The sequence below is a fragment of the Pan paniscus genome, chromosome 5, assembly GCF_029289425.2.
Source record: "Pan paniscus chromosome 5, NHGRI_mPanPan1-v2.0_pri, whole genome shotgun sequence".
NCBI lineage: Eukaryota > Metazoa > Chordata > Mammalia > Primates > Hominidae > Pan > Pan paniscus.
In genome coordinates, this window is record NC_073254.2 from 116,626,907 (window position 1) to 116,652,508 (window position 25,602).

General features: G+C 35.4%; 1 protein-coding gene across 7 annotated transcripts in view; it reads left to right on the forward strand.

The window, feature by feature from the left end:
* The window catches only part of FHL5 (four and a half LIM domains 5), a 60,898-nt gene that overhangs the window by 24,163 nt on the left and 11,133 nt on the right, over nucleotides 1–25,602 (forward strand). For 4 of the 7 annotated variants that reach the window (XM_003824372.5, XM_055113962.2, XM_003824373.6 and 1 more), the window contains 4 exons: nucleotides 16,847–17,017; nucleotides 17,984–18,158; nucleotides 19,135–19,304; nucleotides 23,805–23,991. In XM_003824372.5, coding sequence (XP_003824420.1) covers nucleotides 16,859–17,017; nucleotides 17,984–18,158; nucleotides 19,135–19,304; nucleotides 23,805–23,991 — 691 coding nt within the window. In that variant the 5' untranslated portion in view covers nucleotides 16,847–16,858. Of the gene's footprint in view, nucleotides 1–14,276; nucleotides 14,409–16,846; nucleotides 17,018–17,983; nucleotides 18,159–19,134; nucleotides 19,305–23,804; nucleotides 23,992–25,602 lie in introns of all 7 variants that reach the window. The other 3 variants (XM_055113960.2, XM_055113964.2, XM_055113961.2) reach the window with 1 other exon arrangement.

Genomic DNA, 25,602 nt, shown 5'->3' on the forward strand with positions numbered 1-25,602 from the left:
CTTTGTGCCCTAATTGGAGAGGACTGACAATTGACAGCAGAAACAATAGCCAACACCATAGACATCTCAATTGGTTCAGCTTACACAATTCTGACTAAAAAAAAATAAGATGAGCAAACTTAACACTTGTGTGCCAAAACTATTGCACAGATCAGCTGCAGACAAGAGTAGAGCTTTCAATGGAAATTTTAGACAAGTGAGATCAAGATCTTGAAGCATTTATTTGAAGAACTGTGACAAGAGATGAAACACGGCTTTGCCAGTCCGATCCTGAAGACAAAGCACAATCAAAGGAATGGCCTCCAAGAGACGGAAGTGGTCCAGTCAAAGCCAAGGGAGAACATTCAAGAGCAAAGGTCATGGCAACAGATTTTTGGGATGCTCAGGGCATTTTGCTTGTTGACTTTCTGGAGGGCCAAAGAACAATAACATCTGCTTATTATCAGCGTGTTTGGAGAAAGTTAGCCAAAGCTTTAGCTGAAAAACGCACAAGAAAACTTCACCAGAGAGTTCTTCACAATGCCCCTGCTCATTTCTCTCATCAAACAAGAGCAATTTTGTGAGAATTTCTATGGAAAATTATTAGGCAACCATTTTATGGTCCCGACTTGGTTCCTTCTGACTTCTTTTTGTTTCCTAATCTTAAAAAAGTCCTTAAAGGGCACCTATTTTTCTTCAGTTACTTATGTAAAAAGACTACATTGACATGGTTAAATTCCCAGGATCCTCAGTTCTTTAGGAATGGATTATATGGCTGATATCATCACTTACAAAAGTGTCAAACTTGATGGAGCTTATGTTGAGAAATAAAATTTATATTTTTAAATTTTATCTCTTAATTCCATTTCTATTAACTTTTTGAAGTCTCCTTATATAGAAAAGAGTATTCATAACATATACACAAACTGTAAGAAATAACAAATTGGCTTAACAAAGAAAACATCCCCTTTATATTTGAAACCCGTTGTGCAACATCCCAATTTATTTTAATAACTATGAAAATTAGATAATCTTATATTGCACCCTGAATTTTTTGTTAATCATCACTATGCTTTTTAAAAATAACAGCACATATTCATAATTCCTAATAATAAACTTTGGCTGTTCTAAACTTTATATAAATGTCATTCTGGTATATTTACTCTCTACAACTTGCTTGTTTACTCAATATTGTAAAGTTCTTCTGCATTAAGGAGGGTACCTGTAAGTCATCTGTTTTTGTGGCCATATGACAATATGTTGTGTGACCACACATCTACTTATTTATCCATTTTTCCCTTGATGGACGTTCAGACTTTTTTGCTATGGCTAGTATATACTCCATGGCTGTGAGCATTGTTCCACATCATCGCTGAAAGTTTCTCTCAAATTTACACACTTAGGGGTGAAATTGTTGAGTTACATGAAAGGTATATGTTCAATTTTACAATGTAATGAAAAATTGTTTTTCAAAGTGATTTTATCCATTCATTTTTGCATTCTTATTTTCAACATGTAAGAGTTCCTGTTATTTCTTTCTTTCTTTTTTTTTTGAGACGAAGTCTCACTCTATTGCCCAGGCTGGAGTGCGATGGCACAATCTCGGCTCACTGCAACCTCCACCTCCCAGGTTCAAGCAATTCTCCTGCCTCAGCCTCCCAAGTGGCTGGGATTACAGGCATGCACCACCATGCCTGGCTAATTTTGTATTTTCAGTAGAGACGGGGTTTCACCATGTTGGTCAGGCTGGTCCTGACCTCAGGTGATCCACCTGCCTCAACCTCCCAAGTGCTGGGATTACAGGCATCAGCCACTGCGCCTGGCCTCCCGTTACTTCTTTATCCTCACCAACATTTGATATTGTCAGCATTCTTTTCATATTTTGTGAGTATAAATGCAGTTTATTTTGGTTTGTTGAACAGATCTATTTAAATTTCACTGATTAAGAGTAGGTTGTGTTTTCTTTAAAATAAATATTTTCCAGTTACAAAAGAAAATATTTGCTCACAATAAGTGAATTTAAAAAAAGCTAATGGAAAAACAGTCTCCATTAGCTTGTTTTTAATTCACTTATTGATTCACAGGAATGTTTTATATATTTTGTATTCTAACTCTCTTTCAGTTACTTTTGTGGCAAATATCATCTGTTATATTGTGGCTTGTCTTTTCACTCTTTAAATTGTGTCTCTTAATGAGCAATTCTTTTAAAAAAAACTAACAACCTTTTCATTTATGGTTTGTGTTTTTCATATTTTTTTTAAAAATTTTCCTAACATATGATCATAAGATCATAGAAATTTACTTCCATATTTTAAAGACTTGCCTTTCATATTGATGATGGAATTGTTTTGAGTATGGTATGAAGTATGGACTCAATTTAATTTTTCCCATGTAAATAACCAATTATTTCTGTATCATTTCTTAAATAATTATTTCCCCCTCTAAACTACCATTTTTGACATATCACATTTTCATATATGCATAGATCTGATTTGATTCTCTCTTCTCCTCCATTGGTCTTTGGTTTATCCTGTTTCAATACTACACTGCCTTAATGATGACAAGTTCTTATATTGTTTACAACAAATTCTTCCACTATATTAAAGTTTCAGATACATCTTGTTACATTTAAGACAAGTACAATTTCCATTGCTTTTGAATATTGTATTTTTTTAACATTGTATTTCTGATGTGTAGGAATTTTGCTGATATTTTTACACTGACCTTGTATCAAGGAACTTGCTAAATTATCTTTCAGTGGTTGTTAATGAAGTTGAGAACATTTTCACGTTTATTAGCCAGCTGGTTATCCTCCTCTGTGTATCTGTTCAAGTCTTTTGTACTTTTATTGGGTGGTCCATTTTTTTTCTTATTGATTCGTAGGACTTCTTCACATATTTTGGATATGACTTCTTTGTTAATTAATGAATTGCAATACATTCTTTGGCTCTCTCTTTACTCTTATTTGTGTTTTTTGAGAAACAGAAGTTCTTAAGTTTAATTTAGTCTAGTGTATTAAATTTTCTCTACATGGCCAGCACATTTTCTGGCTTATTTCTGAAACCTTTCGCATTACAAGTTTATAATGACATTCTCTTATATTCTCAAAGGATTATTGCTTTGTCCTAACACTGAGATCTATGGTTCACCTGGAAATAATCTTTATATGTCATGTGAAGTAGTAATCTAGTTTCATTCTTTTTCATATGGAAATAAATACAATTGACCCAACACCATTTACTAAAAAGACCATTCCTATTCTTCGTTATTCCTCACTGTCCTTTAGGTCATGTGTTATATATGTATAGATTCGCTTTTGAGCTCTCTATTCTGTTCTGGTGATCTAAGTATTTAATCCTGTGTTTATACCATACCATCCACTATAGTAGCTTTATAATGTCTTGATATCTGACTTAGCAAGTCTTCCAATCTTGTTCTTGTTCAAAGGTGATTACACTGTTCCTGGCCCTCTGCATTTCTTTATAAGTTATGGAATTAGCTTGTAACAAAAATAACCTGATGGAATTTTATTTTGCATCTATAGGGCAAATGAAGGGGAAATAATACCTTCACAATAGTAAGTCTTCAAGTCTAAGAGCATGCTATTTTCCTCCCATGTATTTATTTTGGTTTTCTGTTTATTCTTTCAAAGTTTTATAATTTTCTATGTAGAGATCTCATACATTCTTATTAGGTTTTTCAGGGAATTTAAATATCATAAATGATTTTTTTTCATTTCACTTTCTGTTTGTTATTGTTAAATAGGAATACAATTGATTTTTATGTATAGACATTTTATTGAGCAACTCTAATAACTAACTTGTAAATTCTAATCAGGTATTATAGAATTTTTTTGATTTTCTCCACAATTAAATCATCAGCAAAAAATGAGTTTGTTTCCTTTTAACTCTTGTACTTTTTTCCCTCACCTTACTGCAAAATCTATGGCTTCCAGTACAAAGCTGAATAGAAGTGGTGACTGTGGGTATTCTTTTCCTATTTATAATCTGAGTAAAAGCTATCAACATTTACCATTAAGTATAGTGTTCGCTATAGGTTTTTTTAAACCACATTGAAGAAGTTTCTTTCATTTTTAGTTTGTTAAGAGTTTTTAATCATAAATTGAAGTAAGATTTTATCAAATGCCTTTTCTGCAGCTGCTGAGGTAATTTTACAGCTTTCACTTTTACTTCGTAAAATTATTGAAACACAGTGATTCTCTTGAATTTTAAACTGAACTTGGCATTCCTAAAATGAAATCAACTTGATCACGATATGCTAATCTCTTCATATATCACTGGATTTAGTTGCTTGTTATTTGGGTTTGGGTTTTGTATTTATTGTCAGAAGTATTATGGACCTATAGTTTTCCTTTCTCATAATGATTTTAGATTTTGATACCAAAGTGTTAATGAGTTCAAAATTTACCAGAGCATGTTCTCTGTTTGTACTTACTTGATTTAGTTTGTGTGAGATTGCTGTTATTTCTTCTTTAAAGCTTGGCAAAATTCTCTGGTGAAGCCACTTTGGCTTTATTTCCCTCTGTATGTAGCCTTTTTAATTACAAATTCAACTTATCTAATAGTTGTCATAATTTTTTATTTCGTCTTGTGTCAATTTTAATAGTTTTATTTATTTTAGATTTTTCCATTTTACCTAAATTTTCTAATTCTTTGACACAGGGTTGTTGTACATAGTCAGATTTACATAGATTCATCTACATGTTTACGGTTTTCATTTTTTCCCTACTCTTTTCTGCACCTGTGATCTCCAATGTGTACTTTTGCCCAAAGAACACTCTTTGGTATTTATTTTAACGTGGGTGGATGATTAATAAATTTAGTTTCTGATGGCCTGAAAATGCTTTTACCTTCATTGTCAAAAGATCTTTTACCTGGGCATAGACTTCTAGGTTGGCTGCTAATTTTTTTCAGCAATTTGAATATATCTCTCCATTGTCTAGCTTCCTTTTTTTTCTGTTGAGAAGTAGGTATCTTCAATTTGTTGTTAATCTGAAAGTAATATTTTATTATCAGGGGAAATTCAGCCAGATATTGGGGGAAATTCACCCCCGATATTTCATGTAGGTGCTTTTCTATTTTCCCTAAGCCTCAGCCGGTTTGAGAAATAAAGGGACAGAGAACAAAAGAGAGAAATTTTTAAGCTGGGCATCTGGGGGAGACATCACATGTCGATAGGTTCCGTGATGCCCCCTGAGCTGTAAAACCAGCAAGTTTTTATTAGGGATTTTCAATGGGGAGGGAGTGTACAAATAGGGTGTGGGTCACAGAGATCAGGTACTTCACAAGGTAATAGAATATCACAAGGCAAACGGAGGCAGGGCGAGATCACAGGACCACAGGACCGGGGCAAAATTTAAATTGCTAATGAAGTTTCGGGCACCACTGTCATTGATAACATCTTATCAAGAGACAGGGTTTGAGAGCAACCTGTCTGTCCAAAATTTATTAGGCGGGAATTTTCTCGGCCTAATAAGCCTGGGAGCACTATGGGAGACTGGGGCTTATTTCATCCCTACAGTCTTGACCATAGAAGATGGCCACACCCAAGGGGGCCATTTTAGAGGCCCGCCCTCAGGGGCACATTCTCTTTCTCAGGGATGTTCCTTGCTGAGAAAAAGAATTCAGCGATATTTCTCCCATTTGCTTTTCAAAGAAGAGAAATATGGCTCTGTTCCGCCTGGCTCACTGGCGGTCAGAGTTTAAGGTTATCTCTCTTATTCCCTTGAACATTGCTGTTATCCTGTTCTTATTTCAAGGTGCCCAGATTTCATATTGTTCAAACACACATGCTCTACAATTTGTGCAGTTAATGTAATCATCACAGGGTCCTGAGGCAACATACATCCTCCTCAGCTTACGAGATGACAGGATTAAGAGATTAAAGTGAAAACAGGCATAGGAAATCACAGGGGTATTGACTGGGGAAGTGGTAAGTGTCCATGAAATCTTCACAATATATGTTTAGAGATTGCAGTAAAGACAGGCATAAGAAATTATAAAAGTATTAATTTGGGGATCTAATAAATGTCCATGAAATCTTCACAATTTATGTTCTTCCACCATGGCTTCAGCCAGTCCCTCCATTCGGGGTCCCTGACTTCCCGCAACATTTTATAATCTACTTTTGATATGTTATTTGTCTTTTGTTTTTAGTAGTTGTACCCTGATGTTTTTCAGGTCAGTTGAGGTTCATGTTTTCTTGGTTTTTAAAATTTGGGGCATGTATTTTGTCAGTTTTGGAAGACGGGCCATTGTTTCTTCAAATACAACTTGTATATTTTTCTCTTTTCTCATTCTCATTCTATCACCTATGTTTCTTACTTTCTTAATTGTACTTTTCATACCTTTTATCATCATGCTTAATTTTATTTTCTATTTTATCATCTTTTTCATTTCATACAATCTTTTCTAAAATTTCCCATTATGTCCCTAATTTAAATCATTGTATATTTCTGTACTATAATTTACATTTCATTGTTTTTCATTGTTTTTAATTCTCTGCAAAATTTTTGCTCCTTATTTCATTTACCCCCTTGAACATATTAAGGATAGTTTTATGTTCTGTCTTATAACTCCAAAATCTATGGCTTCCTGCATGTATGTTTCTATTCTTTATATTCCCTTGTCTTCTTCTGAACATGGTCATTTTTGTTTAGTGCTAGACATTGGTGTAGAAGTAATTGAGGCCTAAGATGATGTTTTCTTCCTTCAGACAGGATGTGTATTTATTCTGGTGTTCACCTAGGGATACCAGAATTCCAAGGTTATCTTAATATAATTTTAGAAACTGAGGTAATTCAAAGCTGGGCTTCTGTCTCTGAAATACTAGTTTACTTCTAATTTACGTTACTCCAAGGGCATAGCTCTTTGGAAATATCACCTACACAATGATAAGCTTACTGGGCCTGCTACATGGAAGGTCCATTGACCTCAATCTTTGTCCCCTTAGCCTTTCAAGACTGTCAGAAGTGCCATACAGCTTCTCAGACTATTCATTTTATCTTTCTGGATGTACATATTCTTCTGTGGAAAGCAAATACCAAGCTCATCTATGCTTTTCTCCTTCTTTTGGACTTTGCCTATTCTTCACTGTAATATTAATTCTCTGATGCCTCCAAGGTACACTTTTTAAGTACATATTTTTTCCAGCTTCTCTAGTGGTTCACAGCTGCCTCATGGTTTGAATTATACAGAGTACCATTATTGGACTGGAAGTCTTTCAACAATTTTATTTTGGGGAAAAATTATTTCTATTATCTTCATTTAGTGAATTTTCTCCTTATGCATTAGTTTGTTTCATTTCAAGGTTGCTGATTTTTACTTTTGCTTGTTTCAGTCTGCTGATAATCTTATCCATTGAATTCTCTATTACAAATATTTTTAAACATAAGCCCCCACAGGGACTTTATTATACTTATGTTAAATATTTGGAAGGAAATGAACAGAATGAGTGAATGTATAAATGATTTCAGCAGAAAAACGAAAGAACTGGAAAAAGATCCAATAAATATTAGAATTTATATATATATATATATATGTATGTATGTATTTACTTCTTGAGGTGTCTTATAATTTTTTGCCTGCCAAACATTGGAACAAAATACACATGTACAATTTTTGTTTCATTTTGTTTTAACCCCAGAGGATGCAATCCTTTCTTGTCACATGGCTAGGTCAAGGGGCAGAACTTTAATTTCTGTCAAGTGTTGTGCTGAGTTGCAGTTAACAAAAATATTAAATTAGGCCAACCTCTGGTTTCAAATAGTATTAAAGAAAACTATATTTCCCTTTCATCTAATCTTTGATTGAAGCTGACAAGAATTTGTTGGGATTTGAACTCAGATTGGTTGCATATGTGGACAGTTACTTTTGGATCATCTTTGGAATATTTTGGTTTTCAACCAAGAAAGTTTAACCACTCCATTTGGTTTGATTTGGGTTTAAAATGTATCATATATCTTCTTCTTTTGTGATGTCTCAGTTTTCTAGTTTTCTTTTTCCTACGTACTTTCTATGAAATAATTTTGTTTTACTTATTTCTATTTCTATGTTTAGAGTTTTTCATTAAAATTTAACAAATCTAATGACTTATTATTAAAATTTTAACATGAGAATGCTTAATCTTAATGTAACTCAGTTAATGTATTCTTTTCCAACAATACAAGGATTAACAATCAACTCTTTCCTCACTTAAATGCTATTTTCCCCAGTACATTAGTAGTATTATGTGTTTTTGAACCCCACAAATTATTATTGCTTTTTCATACAGTCAATGTTTATTTTCATGTAACTGCATGCTAGTCGAGGTCTTTGCTCCTTATTCTTTCTTTTTGTCTTCAGTTTTCCTAAACCTTCCGTTAGAGAGTTTCCTTTTTTTCTTTCTTTTTTTCAAACCACATTCTTTAGAATTGCCTTCAGTGAGGGTTTTTTGGTAGTAAACATAGCTTTTGTCAACTTAAATATGTTTTTATGTCATCCTATTCTTTAAATTCAGCTTCACTGAGTATACAGGTCTAGAGTTTACTTATTTTCTCTTAGCATTATTTCAGTTTCTTCTGGTTTCTATTGTTGCTGTTTAGAAGTTATCTGCATATCTAATTGTTGGTGTTTTAGACATTTTTTTTCTCTTTGAATGTTTTTAAGATCATCTTTGTCTCTGGAATATGACATCTTTACTATGATGTGTTTGTTTTTATGATGCCTGAAATTTGTTTTACTTTCTGTATCTGTACATTAATGTCATTAATTCTTGGAAATTCAATTCTATCTCCAACCTTTGCATATTTCTCATTTTCTCTATTATCTTCTTTTGAAATTCTGTAAAGACTTAGGTCAAATTCTTTTACTCTATCTTCTACTTTCTTTTTAACTGACATATTTTCTATCTCTTTTTCTTTCTTCATTGTATTTTATAGTATATCTTTAGTTCTATTTCCAAGTTTATTAATTTTCCCTTCAACTGATCCTAATCTGCATTTTAATCTGTTTTAATTTAATGATAAGTTTTTATCTCTTTTATTTCTATCAGTTCTGTTGCAAATCTGCCTAGTCATTTTTATTCTCCTGAATTTTTCTATATAATGCTCTCTGTTATGTCTTTAAATATGTTAAACATTATTTTCCATTTTGTATCTGTTATTTCTCATGTGAAATTGTTTTGTTGGTGATCCAACTATTTTCTTTGCTGGATTTTTACTTATACTGCTTGTTTTCATTGCTTATTCTTATTTTAAATATTTTAATTGTGAATTCATGCTCAATGAAAATTTATATGTATGAATATTTTTAGGCCTAGGATGATGGGACATTCTTTCATAGAGGATTTTCTTGTGTTTCATTTTAAACTAAGCCTTTTAAACTAAAACCCAAGAGTTTTAGACCTTACAGTTAGTATAAGTTCAGGCTGTAAATACTTGGATAACAAGGTCATCATGGCTCAGAAGACATCCTCAGGACAAATGGCTCCTTTAGAGAGTGTTAACCTTTCTAGTTTCCTGCTTTCTTTTTATTTTTAGCCTCTGAGATTTTCCCTTACTTTCTTGCAGTTCGGCAACACATTTTATTTTGTTCGTTTTTTATTCCTTAGGCGTGTGTTTTTGAACATGCAGTTTTCTAAGCTGTCAGCAATGAGCATCTCGTCACTCACGTTTTAACTCTGAAATCTGACATCAGACAATTTAGTGTCTCCAAACTACTCTTTTGAAGACATCATTTACCTTCTTGTTGACACTTTCCTTAATTGTTATTAATATATATTCTCTTCTTGAAGTTCTCATTTCTTTTGTCTTTGAAAACACTGTGACCTTCACGATATCTGCTTCATCTCTTTCCCATCACATAGCATGCATTTATCCATGAGTTTGTATTTTATCTTTTTTTTCACTTTTCTACACTAGGGTTTCTTTGATGGTCTCATTCAGTCTCATAACTTCAGTTACCATTGTAGCTCCTCAACTACCAATTAGCTCATCCAGGAAAATAGTCTAAACTTCTTAATCTAACATGACATTTTGATGCCTAGTATTTTGAACATACAGCTTGATGGCTATCTAGTTTAGTTCCTCAAATTCAATATAACTAAACCCGAGTTAATCTTGTCTTCCAACTAGTTTCTCTTCCTGTACCCCCGTCTTCTATTAGTGGCATACTAATTCTACCAGGAACCGTATATGAAATTTCAGAACGACTCTCTCTCTCTCTCCCAAATGCATTCACTTTTTAAGTCCTACTGCATCTTGCTCCCACACATGATCTCAATACTCTTTTCTAAATCAGGCCATCATTACCTCCAACATGAATACCCCAAATGCTTCCATCCTTTCCTCATTTCCAACTTCATTCTCACCCCTTAAACAAGACTCAGTCTTTGGCTTCTCAGAATTCCAAGACTTCGTACATGGTTGTATTCTTCTATCACTTGATCTCACAGTCTCTGCAACTCTCTGTTTATATATATAATATATACCAATATAATTTAATATGTATACATGTGTTTAACATTATACATTATATATAATTACTTGTTCATATAAATTGATTAATATATTTTATTCTTATGATTTGTTTATTTAATGAATTTTCCCTTAAGAGGAATAGCTCATTGATTCTCCATATTTCCCTCCGACACAAAAAAACATCACATTTTGTACAGAAGGCATGACATTTGTTGATTAGGCCACATGTTGAAAAATGAGTTTCGAATTGATTTCCTGTTTATGGTATATCTACCTTTAATCCCTTCTATCACTGTTTCTAAATTAATTCTCATAAGTCTCAGCTCAAAACATGGCACTTACCTGTTCTAAGTCATCAATGATTATATTTTTTCTATGGAAAAAAGTTCAAATCTAGCAGGAAACTTAAGACATTGATGACCTTGCCCTAGTCTTCCTTTTCAAATTTGTCTTCCAATATTTACCCTCTCATGCTCTGCAAGCCATTTAGAATACAGTACTTACTGTTTTCCATGCAAGTGTCATATACAAGTGTTCACATATACAAGTGTCAGTGCCCTTCCCAGTTCTGCTGCTGCATCTAAATGCCCTTCTCCACATCTCAAGGAAAGGAGAGGTTTACACTGGCTAAGATCCTGGGCTTCAGTTTCCAAAAGGTATAGACTTGCACACTAGACCTAGCATTTTTATCAGCCAAGTGATCTTGGCCTCCTAAGTTTTGGTTTGCTCATCTGTCAAATGAGCATAATAATAATAGACCTCCTCAGGAAACCATTGCAAAGATTTAAAAAGATCCACATACAGTAGTTGACACAGGACTCAGCCTATATGTTCAGGAAACATATAGGAGTATTAAATATTATGGTTAGTCTTTCTAAAATTACCCCAAATGTGGTAGAGACTGCCCTTTGCCTGCTTCCACATCCATTCTGCTGGTGACCTAGAGGTCAACTCGCTGCTGCCACCACGAGTACTGCCACAGCTGTTTCTCACAGCCAAAACACTAGTTAGGAAAACTGAACCCTGGCATTCTGAATGGATAAAAACCACTCACATCTCAGCCAGCCAATCTGCCACCATCAACAGCAGCAGGAACATGTCTTTCATTTCATATTCACCTGCAGATTTTCACATGTGTTTGTAGCCGAGCCAAATCTGCATCCTGAACACACACTGTAAGAAGATCCAGGAAATGCCTTTAGCTCCTTGATCCCTCCAACTTGAAGAAGGATAAAACCAAGTTTGGGAAGGCCAATCCATAATATCCATTACAAAATTCATTGAGATGCCACTGCTTCAAGTTATTCCTGAATTTTTCCTAGCTGAAAGTAATTGTCCTTGCTCCTTCTTTAAGGGGGTGGTTTTCAACCCGCACTGGACATTAGAACTACTTGAGAACTGAAAAATACTTATTTTTAGTGCACTCCCAAAAAGTCTAATTTATTTGGTTTGAGGCAGGGGTGCACCTTGGATATTTTTAAAATTCTAATATGTACCCAATGTTTAGAACTACTGCTCTAAAACTTACAACCTTTCATTTATTCTCATCACTTCCTAACTTTTGTTTAGTGATTTATGAAATGTCCTTACTCTTCCTGCTAGATCATAAGCTCTCTGCCGACAGTATGTCTATTTTTATATCCTTTACAACTTGTAGCAAATTACTTTGCAAATGACATGTATTTTACATGTTTTTCAAATGCATTAATAAATAGATGGTGTGCGATGCCTTGCAAACAATAGTGTATTAAAGATACCAGGCATGGCACCTAGTCCTTGCCTCTCTCCCACATGAAATGTTCTCAACTACACTTCTTGTGAGTCTATTCATTTTGCATAGCATAGTAAAAATGTTAAGTGGATATATTACTCATAGCATCAGGCTTTTCATCAATAACTCACTATAAAATACAACTTGACACAAAATCGTTCTGGTTTAAAAAATAGCACCTAAGAAATAACATTCTCAGCTACAGAAACTATTACCAATGAACTTACATCTTTTTTTTTTTTTTGAGATGGAGTCTCACTCTTGTTCCCCAGACTGGAGTGCAATGGTGCGATCTAGGCTCACTGCAACCTTCACCTCCTGGGTTCAAGTGATTCTCTTGCCTCAGCCTCCCTCGTAGCTGAAATTACAGGCACGCGCCACCACACCCAGCTAATTTTATATTTTTAGTAGAGCAGGGGTTTCTCCATGTTGGTCAGGCTGCTCTCAAACTCACGACGTCAGGTGATCTGCCCACCTCGGCCTCCCAAAGTGCTGGGATTACAGGCGTGAGCCACAGCACAGCCAAACTTACATCTTTTTAGGGAGAAATCTAAAATTTAAAGGAGCAAACTAGAAAAACAAAGCCAAGTCTATTCACGCCATTGAATTTCTGAACTACTCATCTGTCTTCTACTCATTGTCTTCATTATGTTCTTTGATATATCAGTGCACCTCTAAATAAACCTTCTAAAATCCCAATATGCAAAGATAAAAATTCTGGGCTTAAATGTTGTGTTAGTTGCTGAATAACTTTGAAAGAAGTTTGACAAGAATGTCTAAGTGATACATTGCAAGTGAATGACTAGCACTGCTGAGTTCACACCTAGAAAAGTTGAATGCTAAACAATTGGGGTACATGTTTATATTAATAGTTCTTACAGCTCATAATTAAGAACAGCTTTGCTCAAGAATTTTTAATCTTTGAAAGCAAAAATTTTCCAATATCTTTGAAAATTAGCCCTCAGGTGGGGATTCCCAAGACAAAAATCACATAGTCCTCATCCTCTTTCCTACAGTTCTACCTGTTAGGGAATGATTAAAACAAGCTATTTGGCTTGCTCTTCTGGACAGAGTTATTCCCTGAGAATTTTAAACTATTAATATTAGTGACAAAGAAGAGGAAAAAGTAAAGAATAATGTTTAGAAAATTGTAAGATAGTAAAAAGTGGTCAGATTGGAAAAATTCAAACTCTTACCTTCTGCCTGCTCCATCCCAGTTAGAACTACTTGCATTCAAAGTTCAAATCAAAAGCTTGTTACTCAATTCTGTTTTGTAAAAGCAACATCAGGGAGTTGGGTAGGGTGAGAACAGAAAAAGCTTTAAAGTTAAAAAGCTTAAAACTTTCAAGATCCTTCTTCATCCTTAATGTACCCAGGTGAAAATTTATTCTCACGACTCAACATTTCCCAACTTCAAATGAGCTCCTATGCCATTCTCTCACTTCTCTTTTCCCTTCCTCAATAAACAGTTTGATCTTTCCTTCCTTGTTTCTTTCTTTCCTTCCTTCTTTTCTTCCTTCCTTTTTCCAACCTTCCTTCCTTCCTAACAGATTTCCAACAGCTTAACTTCCTTAAGATCTTCCTAGGAAGGTCTCTCCTCACTCTCCTTTCTATTATAATAGTTCTCTAAGAATTCTATATGGTTCTAATAGAGTGTGTATCATTTATATAGTTATAATACCTCTATTTTTAAGAAACACTATTTGGATGTATTCAAAGATCAATAGTTAAATGATAGACTTCATGAAAATGAGGAATGAATTTCTTAGTGTATTTTTTCTAACCAAGAAGAAGAGAATAAACATTCAGTTTGCTCTCTTACCTCAAATTACATTAACTATTACTAAGATACGAGCTATAAGATAATCCAGACTCCTTGAGTGGGCAGGGAGTTCAAATCACTGAGTAAATATTCAAGAAATGTTGACCTGAACCAAATGCTTCCTCCCACTGTATAGTCCTACAAGTATAAAATCACAAGGTTTTGAGATATTAGACTGATTCTGTTCTCACCCTACCCAACTCCCTGATGTTGCTTTTACAAAACAGAATTGAATAAGAAGTGAATTTCTTCTTTCAAGAGGCCAGGCGCGGTGGCTCACGCCTGTAATCCCAGCACTTCGGGAGGCCGAGGCGGGCGGATCATGAGGTCAGGAGATTGAGACCATCCTGGCCAACACGGTAAAATCCCATATCTACTAAAAATACAAAAATTAGCCAGGCACGGTGGCATGCGCCTGTAGTCCCAGCTACTCAGGAGGCTGAGGCAGGATAATGGCTTGAACCCAGGAAGTAGAGGTTGCAGTGAGCCGAGATCACACCACAGCACTCCAGCCTGGGCAACAGAGCAAGACTCTGTCTCAAACAACAAAACAAAACAAAAAATTAAGAAATATGGTCTATATTGTAAGGCATTTTCTGTGGATCCAGTCCTGTTATGTAGTTAGGACTGGGATGGGAGAAGGACCATCTTGTCTTATATTTAGACTTCTGATCTGATCACTAAATAAGTTACAGGTATTTTGATGTTGTCATGTTTAAAGTGTCATTTAAAATAAACAATTGAAATATTATCAATTTGGTAATCCCTTTTGTGGTTTTATATGTTTTATATATTCATTTTATATTACACTAAAAGCCTCACAAAATGGCAGTAGACTGCAGTTCCTAACCCCTGAGGGGCCATGTTTCATGATGCTATTATACACATCTAAAACTAAAATAAATATTAATGAAAATGACGTTTTCCATATTAAGTGAAGAGTTAAAGGTACATATTTCTATAAAGTGACAAACACTTGATCGCTATAAATGTGAATAAAACTTTTATTTTTAAACCTTTCAAGGGAATTAGATCTATTTTCCTGCTGTTTCCAAGCCTTCGGTAACCCTCTGAGTGTGTTTGTATTCACTAGGAAGGAACATTTCTGTGGAATTAATCAAATGGAGAATTCAATGTTCCTTTTAGATAATTTTGGCCATGTTCCATTGCGAACTTTCTAGTCTGCATTTCATCTTTCCTGGGAAAAGACCCACATATTCCAAATCCTCTGCCTTTTCTCTACTTGTTAGTGAAGAACAATATAGCAAAACTGCTATGTACAGAATTAATAATCATGTGCATTCAGCACGGCTCTCTGCTGGGAATTTCATCACTAGAATAAGGCAAAACGCATGAGAATAACAGTTCAAATGTAGTCAATACAAACTAGTATCAAAAACTGTTGTATTATCGTTAATTGCTCCTCTGATTTTGCTAAAATTAAAAAAAAATTCTGTGGGGGGAGAATTAGAAAATATTCAAAGCTCCTAATATATTCCAGTAAATCCTGAGATGACAAATCTCATTTTCCAAGGAAAAGCAGTGCTAATTTTTTTTTGTAACAACAAAGAATTCATGTTCAACGCCTAATTAAAACCTTTGGAAATCTATATGCGTTGTTTCTTTCTTTCTTTCTTTTTTTTTTTTTTTTTTTTTTTTTTGAGACGGAGTCTGGCTCTGTCGCCCAGGCTGGAGTGCAGTGGCACAATCTCGGCTCGCTGCAAGCTCCGCCTCCCGGGTTCACGCCATTCTCCTGCCTCAGCCTCCAGAGTAGCTGGGACTACAGGCTATGCATTGTTTCTTAATGGCTTTCCAAATTTACGAAACAATCAGAGTCCTTATCTATCACTGGCTTTATGTTTCATATCAGCTTTTTTATTCATCTTACAGAATGCATTTTGCCTTGCAGATGAATTCTAGCTATTTTATCCATAGCTATAATGGAATAGCTGCTGCTATTATTTATGCTCTATACATGTTACTTTGGCCCTAAAGCCTGAAGGAACCCATTGTTGTTTTCTACCACTGATGATTTTATCTGCACTTCTGCATCTGGGCAATTGTTCACAATAGTCACAAAGACCTAGCACTTGGTCTGAGAATCCTACCTGCTGAGGAGTTTTATTTGGCCAGCTTGGTAAAGGACATTTAAATGAAGATATCTAAAGCTAGCAGAAAACAGAGATTTTGGAGTCATCAGCACATTTGGGATGGTGGAAGCCACAGCCGAGGAGGGGATGTGGTACACGAAGACCTCAGGGTAAATGTGCAGAGCCCTTATTAGGTATTCAATAAAGACTTGAGGAGTAAAAGAATGAACTAGAAAATGACAATGTACTGATTATTAATTTATATGTGAGTAAAAAAGACTGTTATTTCCATCAAAATCTGCCTCTAGAATTTTCCAGCAAGAAAGTCAGTGATGACAGTTATTAAAAGCCCTAGCAACAGTTTATATCCTTGAGGTAAAACCATCCTGTTTCAACAGATACCATATTCTCATTGAATTCCACATTAGCTTATGATAAACACAAGATGTTTTTCATAATCTAGCTGCAGGTTTTATGCAATTTTTTTAGCAAAACACACAGGGAACTGCCAAGATGGGAGAGTAATCTTTCCTAAATCACTCCAAATGTCACCATGACTATAAGCATACTTTCCTAAATTGGTGGATTTTTGCTTAAGAAAATATAAGTTCATTCAAATGCTTCACTCACATTATATTAAGGTTTCATCATTTATCCTATAAACAAAATTCTGCTTTTATATACATGAATCACTTTGTCATTCATAGGATCAAACCAAAATGACAACTGCTCACTTTTACTGTCAATACTGCACAGCATCACTTCTTGGGAAGAAATATGTACTAAAGGATGACAGTCCGTACTGTGTTACATGTTATGATCGTGTATTTTCTCACTATTGCGAGGAATGCAAAAAACCAATTGAATCTGATTCTAAGGTAAGTCTCACCTCAATTTACAGAATTACTGCATATGAACAGCAAACAAGTGGGTTGGAGTGCCTCTTTTCATTTAGTGTTGACTTTCAACACTATTTCTCTGCTACTGGATATATAAGGATCTTAAAAGTTACCAGCAGTCAAGCCCCAGCCACTACACTTAGCACTATGAAATACAACATATGCTTAATCCTCACATGATCTTCTAAGGTAGCTGAGAATGCTAAAGATTAAAGGGGTTAAGCTATTTGTCCAAAGTTACACAGCTAGAATTTTCCTGCTGTTTCCAAGCCCTCAGTAACCTTCTGGGTGTGTTTGTTATTTCTGGAATGACAAGGGTATAAATAAATGCATAAAGAATTGAAGTTGAAAGGATTCAAAATCTGTTTTCTGATGTAAAATCAGCTTCATTTCTTACTAAACCCTATTGATACCTCTCACACCTACCACCCCTTCCTCCGACATGCTTATTTTTTCTCTTTCTTTCTTTCTTCTTTCCTTCCTTCCATCCTCCGATTATTTTCCTCTCTCTTTCTCTCTCTCTCTCTCTCTCTTCCTTCCTTCCTTTCTGCCTTTGTTTTACTTAGGTGATGTTATTTTTTGTCTGTTTAGTTACATCTCAAAGAGTAATAGAACATTGTACCCTAAAATTTTTAAAAATCATTCCATGAAAAACCTCTATTATAGTTTATAAAAAGAATATAGGCAAATTTTGAAGACATAGCAGAGAATTTATTTGTTTTTTCCCAGCTGCCTTAAGTGACCCACCAAGAAAGCCCTAGGCTCTAGCTCTTAATTACCCCAGAGAGTCTCCTCTCTATGGATAACAGTTTCAGTAACAACTTTCCCTCACGCTACTAGCACAACCTACTGACATGAGAGTCCCAGGAGTGTTCAGTTTTGTTTTATAAAATGGCCTGTATTGTCACAACCACATTTAATTAACTTTTATTTACCGTCTCAAAGGATCTTTGTTACAAAGACCGGCACTGGCATGAAGGATGCTTCAAGTGCACCAAATGCAATCACTCTTTGGTGGAAAAGCCTTTTGCTGCCAAGGATGAGCGCCTGCTGTGCACGGAGTGCTATTCTAACGAGTGCTCCTCCAAGTGCTTCCACTGCAAGAGGACCATCATGCCTGGTAGGGTCTCAAGGGGACTCCTGTCTCTAACTGAAGCTGTGATGCTTTTCATTAAGTCCCAGCACATGAGGAGTGCAGCAGCTCCCAAAACCCTGGTTTCGAGAAAGATATCTTTCTTACTCTCTCAATCTTCTTCCGTGTACTTTAGAAATAAAAAGATTATTCATTCATTATCCTTGAACAGGTAAATTACAGTGTTCTGTGTATTTTCATATAGTCTAATTCACAGAAACATTTCAAACCAGAATCTTACCCATAAAATAAAGACAAAATGTATACCAATAACACTACATTAAACACAGTGCCCTAGGCACAATCAATGGCATCAGAAAGAGTGATTCATCATAGGCGATTGGGGCCAACTGCCATTTTGTAGCTTGACACAAACTGTTTTGAGGATCGGTTATTGTTATTCTCTCTTAGGGAAGACAGGGTTCATGTATATCATTCCACTTTTGGCAAGGACTAATTCTTTATATTTTGATCTTCTCAATCTCTATGGTCAGCAGCATAAGAACATAATTCATTCTCTGCCACTCTTGCTCTCTCATTTTCTTATTATGGATTCAGAGAATTTTTAGAAGGCCATAACTGCACAGTATAGTCTCAGTAGTTGTGCTCTGGGCATTTTTAATACCCTTGTAATGATTATTATGGCTCAATTTATCCAAACCATGTGAAACCATTAGGAGTCTCCATTAAAAGTACTTTTACATCTCCAGGTTATAGGTTATGCAGGGCTTGAAAAAGTTTTCAATCTAAGAGTGATTCTCCATCATCATGGCTAAACTTTATTAACCATTTTTTTTCCCCAGGTGAATGGGTTTTTTGGAACCTGAAAAAATACTATTTTTCTAAAAGGACAATTCATTTATCATCTTAACTTAAAACGTTTTTAAGTAATTTGATCTGTATTTGCTTAAAAAATAAAATTATGCTTGACTTATACTAACATGTCCTTACTTTTGGAGTACAGGTTCCCGCAAAATGGAATTTAAGGGAAACTACTGGCATGAAACCTGTTTTGTGTGTGAGAATTGCCGACAACCTATAGGGACAAAGCCTTTGATCTCCAAAGACAGTGGCAATTATTGTGTGCCGTGTTTTGAGAAGGAGTTTGCTCACTACTGCAACTTTTGTAAGAAGGTAATTTTCTAAAGAGGGTGAAGCTTGTGGAAACTCAGACTATTTCTTTTTAGCTGTATCATATATTTAGAATGAACTGATACTATTATGTTATATCTGTAATCAACACACCCATGGTAGTTTGGACTTTCAACATGTCCAAACCACTAGTTGTCACGATGAGCATGACCATCTTTTTTTTTTTATTAACCATAAAATTCCAGCCACAACAAGAATTTAATATTCCAAACAGCTCAAGTGATTTGGTATTCCAGTTCATTTCACTGTTTTTTGTTTTTTGTTTTTTTATTTTTTTGAGATGGAATCTCGCTCTGTCACCCAGGCTGGAGTGCCGTGGTACAATCTCGGCTCACTGCAACCTCTGCCTTCCAGGTTCAAGAGATTCTCATGTCTCAGCCTTCCAAGTAGCTGGGGTTACAGGTGTGTGCCACTGCGTCCAGCTAATTTTTGTATTTTTAGTAGAGATAGGGTTTCACCATGTTGGCTAGGCTAGTCTCGAACTACTGACCTCAGGTGATCCATCTGCCTTGGCCTTCCAAAGTGCTGGGATTACAGGCATGAGCCACCACACTCGGCCCATTCACTGCTTTTATACAAGATCTCACGTATTCTGAGAGAAAGCACAGGTCTCTCTTTGAATACAGATGTTTCTTAAAAAATAATTTTTGATCCATTCAGTATTAACTGTTTCAGAGAAATATGGATTTGCCTCACAAAGTGACTAAGGGAACCAAGTTAAACAGGATGTTTAACTTCTCACATTCTTTCTCAGCAATGCAAATGTCTTCTTGACTTGAAGCTTCTGTATTTCCTACGAGTAGAGCAATCGGCTCAAGAGAGTGCCAAGATCATGGGGGAAGTTCAGTAGACAAAAGACAGAAAGAAGACTAAGAGCAGCAAGTTCCTTCACTCCAGTTCCAGGATCATGTAGGGCCTTCTGACTTGGCTTCCCACTCAAAAAAACATTTTCTAAGAGAAAAAAAAGTAATATTTTTGAAGTAAACTTCATCCAATTCCTTTTTTATCCTCTAAGCTTTTATGTGAAAAAGTAGCTCTAACACCTTGATGAAGCCTGTCTGCATTCCATAAAATATATATGGAGGTTCTCAAAGAAGTCCTTGACCTGTGAGGCATCATAAGTTTAAAATGACACCATAAATTGTCATGAGAAAGCTGAATCATGAAAATACATTGGATTAGTATAGTGGTTTCAAAGTATTTTTTATCTGTGGGTTACTTTGGCAGAACTCAAGCCCATTTGTATATCTGGACAGCTGGAAGTCACACTACCACTTTCTACACACACATATGTGAACACACATGCACATACACACACACACACACACACACACGCAGTTAACTGTTTAACATACATAACCAATACCACTACTGCATTTAAAGAGGCAGCAATACACTATGCTAAGTTATAATTATTAAATTACACTATGTTGATGGCTGAGAATTACAATTGATCACATGACATAAAATAATCTTATGACTGAGACCTTCATTACTCTACCAAAACACTGGCTTAGAAGATGACTTTACAAGCAGCAATCAAGCCATATGACATATGAAGCTCCAAAGAATTACCAGAGTCAATGACAGCATTTAAAAACATGCTGGAGCTGGGCATGGTGGCTCACGTCTGTAATCCCAACACTTTGGAAAGTCAAGGTGGGAAGATTGCCTGAGGCCAGGAGTTCAAGACCAGCCTGGGCAACGTAGTGACACCCTGTCTGTATTAAAAAAAAAAAAAAAAGTTTAAAAATTAGCCCAGTATGGTGACACGTGCCTGTAGTCCCAGCTACTTGGGTGGCTGAGGCAGGAGGATCACTTGGGCCCAGAAATTCAAGGCTGCAGTGAGCTATGATTGAGCCACTGTACTCCAGCCTGGGTGCAATGAGATCCTATCTCTAAAAAATATACAAAACTTAAAAACTAAAGAAAATAAAATCTTACTGGAAATAAAATGAATAGGTTTATCTCACTGTTTTGAGAGACAACTGAGTTGGCCAATTTTAGACTGCATTTCTTAAAGACAGACTAAAACAGTAATGATATTTGTGAGAATTATCCTAAAATCATTTATCAGACACAATAATGAAGACTCTTTCAATGCTATAACAATTCAAGAGTGAAACTTCTTTAGTACATCCATGCTGAGCACTGTCTGGGCCAAGTGCTGATGTTTCCCAGGTTATTGGAGCCTGTAACTATATTTAGGATATGATTTGAAGTCATCAAAAATTTACAAAATATTTATATTGGGTAGTAGACAGATTATGACATGCCAGATTATTTTTTGTTTAGTTTTTAAAACCACAAGTCCTTTTCTAAAAAGCTAGATTTGTTTTTGATCAAGATGATCCAATCTAAACAATTTTTTTCAACCCAAACCAAAGACCAAATATTTTCTTAAAAAAAGGAAAAACTACTTGACAACCAGGCCCTCAGAACTTTTAAGCTTTAAAATCCATAGATTTTATTTTGTTAAACTAAGATTTATTTTCTGCCAGAAAGCAAATGATTTTAAACTACAAGTGCTTCAAATTCAAACTCCTCAAGGTTCAAAAGGAGTTAAATGTCTTCTTCGATTTTTCATCTGTCACATAATGAGTGCAAAATCATTATTGCCCCCACTTTTTCACAGAACAAACTTGTTCTAAATCCTAAGATCAATCAGTGGCGAAAACCAAGCTTAGATATTAGACTTTATCTTACCTTCCTACCTCTTCAAAAGGAATATAATCACAAGCAAACTATTTTTAATGTTCCAGAATTTCTTCTCTCTAATTAAACAGTCTTTGGTGTATATATCAAGTTTTATTTTGCTGTGAATACATTTTTCAAGTTTCAGATCTTTTAAGCATTGCCTGCTAATCATCAGACCAAACAAATCAAAGGAATCATGAATTCTGCTGTGTCTGCTGTAAGGCATTGGAAGTCAGTAGGAGGTATTTTAAATTGCTTTACTTCCATCACAACATTATGCTTCCCATTTACTTATTCAGAATAGCATGCTTTTTTTCCTCTAGGAAAATATCTTTCATATCAAATATCTTTAATTTATAAGGTATTTGTTATAAGATTAAAAATACCTTTAGAATAATTTTTTCACAAGTCTATGTAACAGACAAATAACATTTTTGAGTTTGTAAACAACGAGGTGGCTTAAAATAGGCTCTAAGTTTTTACTACCTAGTTAATTTGATACAAAGGTTATAGGAACCACCTCAGATACCCCATTGCTTCAGTCATTATAAAACACTTACAAAAACACATTCCAGTATCTACAGCAATTCTAAGAGCTCATTAGCTGTGAATTCAAAAGGTGATATGGCTTAAAAATAGTTACATGAGAAAAATTGCCCAATATTTATCCATCTGATTCTAAATAAAGATTTCTCAGCCTTTTAAAAAGTAGAATTCATGGATTAAATTGGTTTAGAAAGAAAATATTATCTTATGCAGAACTAATTACATCTCAGGCAAAACACTGCACATCACACCTTAAGGCTCAATGTACAACCAGGGCTTATTCCATTGAGTTCTAATTCCCACAGCACCCCACTGCTAGATACAATATTGGAATTGCTTTCCAACTATTTTTTCCTTTGGTATTTATTCATTCATTCAACAATGATTTTCAACTGCTTATCTGTGTAAGGTAACCTTGACTCAGTATGGCATTAATGGTGATGCACACAGGCTGTGGAATCAGACCATGCAGGTTTGAATCCTAGCTCACTATGGCCATGGCAAGTAACTTAATGACTGTAACCCTCACTAGTTGCTCATCTGAAAAGAGGGAAAGATGACAGTCTGTAGTATGTAGAGGTGTTGAGAATATTCAGAAGAGATCATCCTTAGCACGGTGGTAAGGACTGAAAAAACACTTAAGAAATGGTAGTTGTTATTAGCAAATAATGGTGCTTACCAATTCCATTCAGAATTACTGCTGTTGAATATTCTTGGACCTGGTGTAAAGCATTCAGGAAAAAGAAGAATTCTTTTAAGCATCCCTAAAGTTAGACAGGTAGTTATAAGAACATAGTATAGAAAATAGCTCTAACGGCAGATCTTTAAAAACCAAAATTAAGAAAATTCAGAGAAGTATGAGGAAGTGAAAAAAGAACCTGTGTGGTTTTTCTCCCCCATCTTCCTGAGTCCAATATGGCCCTGCCTCTGTTCTATTTCATTGTAGGAGAAAAACATACAATAATTTTCATTTCTTTCTACTTCTAATTAATTCCTATAGCCTTTGGCTTCTCATATTATTAATTTTTTAATGAGTTTTTGAGGAAAAGAACATCCTAACATAAGGTGAAAATAGAGTAGCCAAAAGCACCAGTTGTGGCATAGAAGACATGAAATGATCTTTTTTTTTTCTTTTTGCTTCCTTTTCTCCCCAGAGATACTAGGATCTCAAAAGAATCATGAAATGATCTGAATTGTAATGACTCCCATGGTCATTGCCTTTTCTGTGGTCTTTGGCAGGTGATAACTTCAGGTGGGATAACATTTTGTGACCAGTTATGGCATAAAGAGTGTTTTCTGTGTAGTGGCTGTAGGAAAGATCTCTGTGAAGAACAGTTCATGTCCAGAGACGACTATCCATTCTGCGTGGACTGCTACAACCATCTTTATGCCAACAAGTGTGTAGCCTGTTCCAAACCCATTAGTGGTGAGTTCTTCAGTTCAATATGATCATGCCATGAGACAGTTATGACTTTATGAAATACTATCTAGTTAATTTAGGAAATGCAATTAAAAAATGGGAAGCTTTCCTTTATATTTCCTTTGGAGATAAACACAAGTGGGTGCATATATATGAGTATAAATATTACATGGATTCCTCAAGGAAAGTACAAGAGTATAATTTGGGTGCCTATACTCTGTGAAGGTAACTACATACTAAACCTAATGGTACTGACTCTAACATTCAAGGAAGGAGGAGAACAGGATGAGCTGAGAGGTTAGCGCAGGCCTTCACAAGGAGATCTGCTTGCAGCCTCATTAAGGTTTGAGTGGGAGGAGAAGAGTACTGATAAATCAAAATCCTGCTTAATTCTAAAATAGGACCAAGCATCCTTTAGTTAGGAAGGTTTTAATTAAATTCCACTATTGTATAGAACATCTGAAGCTGTAATAATTAAGGTAGCATAGGTCAGTAATTAATTAAACTTCATTTTAAGATGCTTCTAACAAATGTATTACTCTCTTTTCTCTATTCACTTGCAATTATGAAGTGTGTTTATGAGTAGATGAAAGAAAACAAGATAGCATTTTACTGAAAAAAAAAGTGACATGATTTGAAAATAACGTAATGATAAATCGATGCATGTTAAAGAAGTTTTCAAGGTAAAAAGAAATACATCTTTTCCTCAGAGACACTTTTAAAATGCTAATCCTATAATAAAGGAACTGAAACTAGCATGACACTTGAGAAACTCAGCAGCTATTCTTTCTGGCAATTTACAGTCACTTAATAATGTGTCAGAACTGTATATCTACTTTCTATTCCTAGTATTCTTAGATCATATTTCAATTTTCAGTTGTTCATATACCATAGAATTAAAGATCATTTTATCCCTTTCCTCCTTCTTCATCTTCAAATATGTAGCAAAATTAAAGTTGAGTCTTCATGCACTTTCCAACCAAAAGAAAAAGTTTCACAGCAAACCCCACCTTGGCAGGCTTTCACTGACTTGCAAGGGGAGGGAGGGTGTCACCAGAAAAAAACAGCATGGTCTTATTTGTCTATATGGAGCACCATCTGTGTCAGGATCTCACACTGGCTCACGGGCTACATCTGGCCAGCAGGCTGTTGATGTTTGGCCTCAACATGTTTGGAAATAACTAATGTAAAATCCATCTCTGCAGCTAAAAGTAGAGGAAGAGCCTGCCATTGGGTGAGCAGACTGCCTCCACATTCCCCAGCAGGGTCACCATCATATGGAACTAGTGGCTGTCCAGTTGCATGGGGCATGCCCTCTCTGTCCCTTGCACCCTGTCTGCATCACTCAGCTAGATCACCTCCCTGGCCCTTGCAAGAACTTGCCTTAGCAATCCCACACCACTGGGCTCCAGGGTCCATGCTTTTAAGTACCCTGCTCTCCTGCCTTCTACAAATTTGACAATTCCTATAGCCAAGAGATCTCCACTGATTTTAGTTAGAAAATGGGACTTTCAGATATCCAACAATACCTGGAGCTCCAGAATCTCCCAAGTAAAATCTGCAATCACAGTCCATTTATTTTATAACAACACTTTTCTTGAATTGGGACAGAAAAAA